The sequence below is a fragment of the Micropterus dolomieu genome, linkage group LG08 (assembly GCF_021292245.1).
Source record: "Micropterus dolomieu isolate WLL.071019.BEF.003 ecotype Adirondacks linkage group LG08, ASM2129224v1, whole genome shotgun sequence".
NCBI lineage: Eukaryota > Metazoa > Chordata > Actinopteri > Centrarchiformes > Centrarchidae > Micropterus > Micropterus dolomieu.
Window position 1 is genome coordinate 1,202,133 of NC_060157.1, and position 1,500 is coordinate 1,203,632.

A 1,500-nucleotide genomic window follows, 5' to 3' on the forward strand; every position below is an offset into this window, starting at 1 on the left:
CCCCCCCCCCCCCCCCCCCACATCCACGTGAATAACCAAGAATGTGCAACAACAAAGAGGCAACCAAGTTAACCTACACACAATGATCCTAAACTTGCAATAAATCAGTTCATGACTCCTACAAGCACAAACCCCAGTGAGGGCCCCGTGGACCATTTGCATTGCTGAGTTCAGAGTGTAGGTGGGGTACCTGCAGGAACTGGGTGATGGCGTTGCTCCCAGCCTGACTAGTAATCGAGCCACTCTGAACCGGTTTGGTCTGGACCACTGACACCACCTTCCCCAGGTTACTGAGGTTACCAAGGTTACCCAGGTTACCAATCTGAAGGGAGGAGTAAAATATTTGTTTAAAATGAACATGATAGACGCCGTTTGTTCCTTTGACATGGGACTAATGTATACAAAAATGTGAAGAATGTAATTAATATGTATGTTACTAATTTGTTTATTCTTGTGTTGTTGTTGTTTAGTAATATCTGTGTTGTCTGGTTCTTTGCTTGGTTGTGTAAAACATTTATAAAATATTCTCCACTCACCAGAGTTCCGCCTCCCCCCACACTGAGTGGACTGTTAACGAGAGTGATGGTCTTTGTGACTCCGCCCACCACTGTGGTGACCACCTGAGCCTGCTGGGAGACGGTCACCGTTCCGGACTTATGAACCGTGATGATTGGTCGGCTGGGGGTCCCTGGGGTGGAGACTACAGAGGCTCCGCCCACCTGAGCAGCAGCCGTCTTCAACATGCGTGTGGCCGGGTTACTTACCTGGGGGGGGGAAAAAAAAAAATCATTTTTACGGTGCGACCCGTTCACCCTGTATCCTGTTTACGGTGCGACACGTTTACCGTGTATCCTGTTTACGGTGCGACACGTTCACCCTGTATCCTGTTTACGGTGCGACACGTTCACCGTGTATCCTGTTTACGGTGCGACACGTTCACCGTGTATCCTGTTTACGGTGCGACACGTTCACCGTGTATCCTGTTTACGGTGCGACACGTTCACCGTGTATCCTGTTTACGGTGCGACACGTTCACCGTGTATCCTGTTTACGGTGCGACACGTTCACCCTGTATCCTGTTTACGGTGCGACACGTTCACCGTGTATCCTGTTTACGGTGCGACACGTTCACCGTGTATCCTGTTTACGGTGCGACACGTTCACCGTGTATCCTGTTTACGGTGCGACACGTTCACCGTGTATCCTGTTTACGGTGCGACACGTTCACCGTGTATCCTGTTTACGGTGCGACACGTTCACCGTGTATCCTGTTTACGGTGCGACACGTTCACCCTGTATCCTGTTTACGGTGCGACACGTTCACCCTGTATCCTGTTTACGGTGCGACACGTTCACCCTGTATCCTGTTTACGGTGCGACACGTTCACCCTGTATCCTGTTTACGGTGCGACACGTTCACCCTGTATCCTGTTTACGGTGCGACACGTTCACCCTGTATCCTGTTTACGGTGCGACACGTTCACCCTGTATCCTGTTTAC

General features: G+C 50.5%; 1 protein-coding gene across 3 annotated transcripts in view; it reads right to left on the reverse strand.

Annotated features, from left to right (window-relative positions):
* The window catches only part of LOC123975875 (host cell factor 1-like), a 26,093-nt gene that overhangs the window by 11,760 nt on the left and 12,833 nt on the right, over window positions 1-1,500 (reverse strand). For all 3 annotated transcript variants that reach the window (XM_046057667.1, XM_046057668.1, XM_046057669.1), the window contains 2 exons: window positions 537-764; window positions 191-322 (listed from right to left, as the gene is read on the reverse strand). In XM_046057667.1, the coding sequence (XP_045913623.1) occupies window positions 191-322; window positions 537-764 (360 nt within the window). The remainder of the gene's footprint in view (window positions 1-190; window positions 323-536; window positions 765-1,500) is intronic.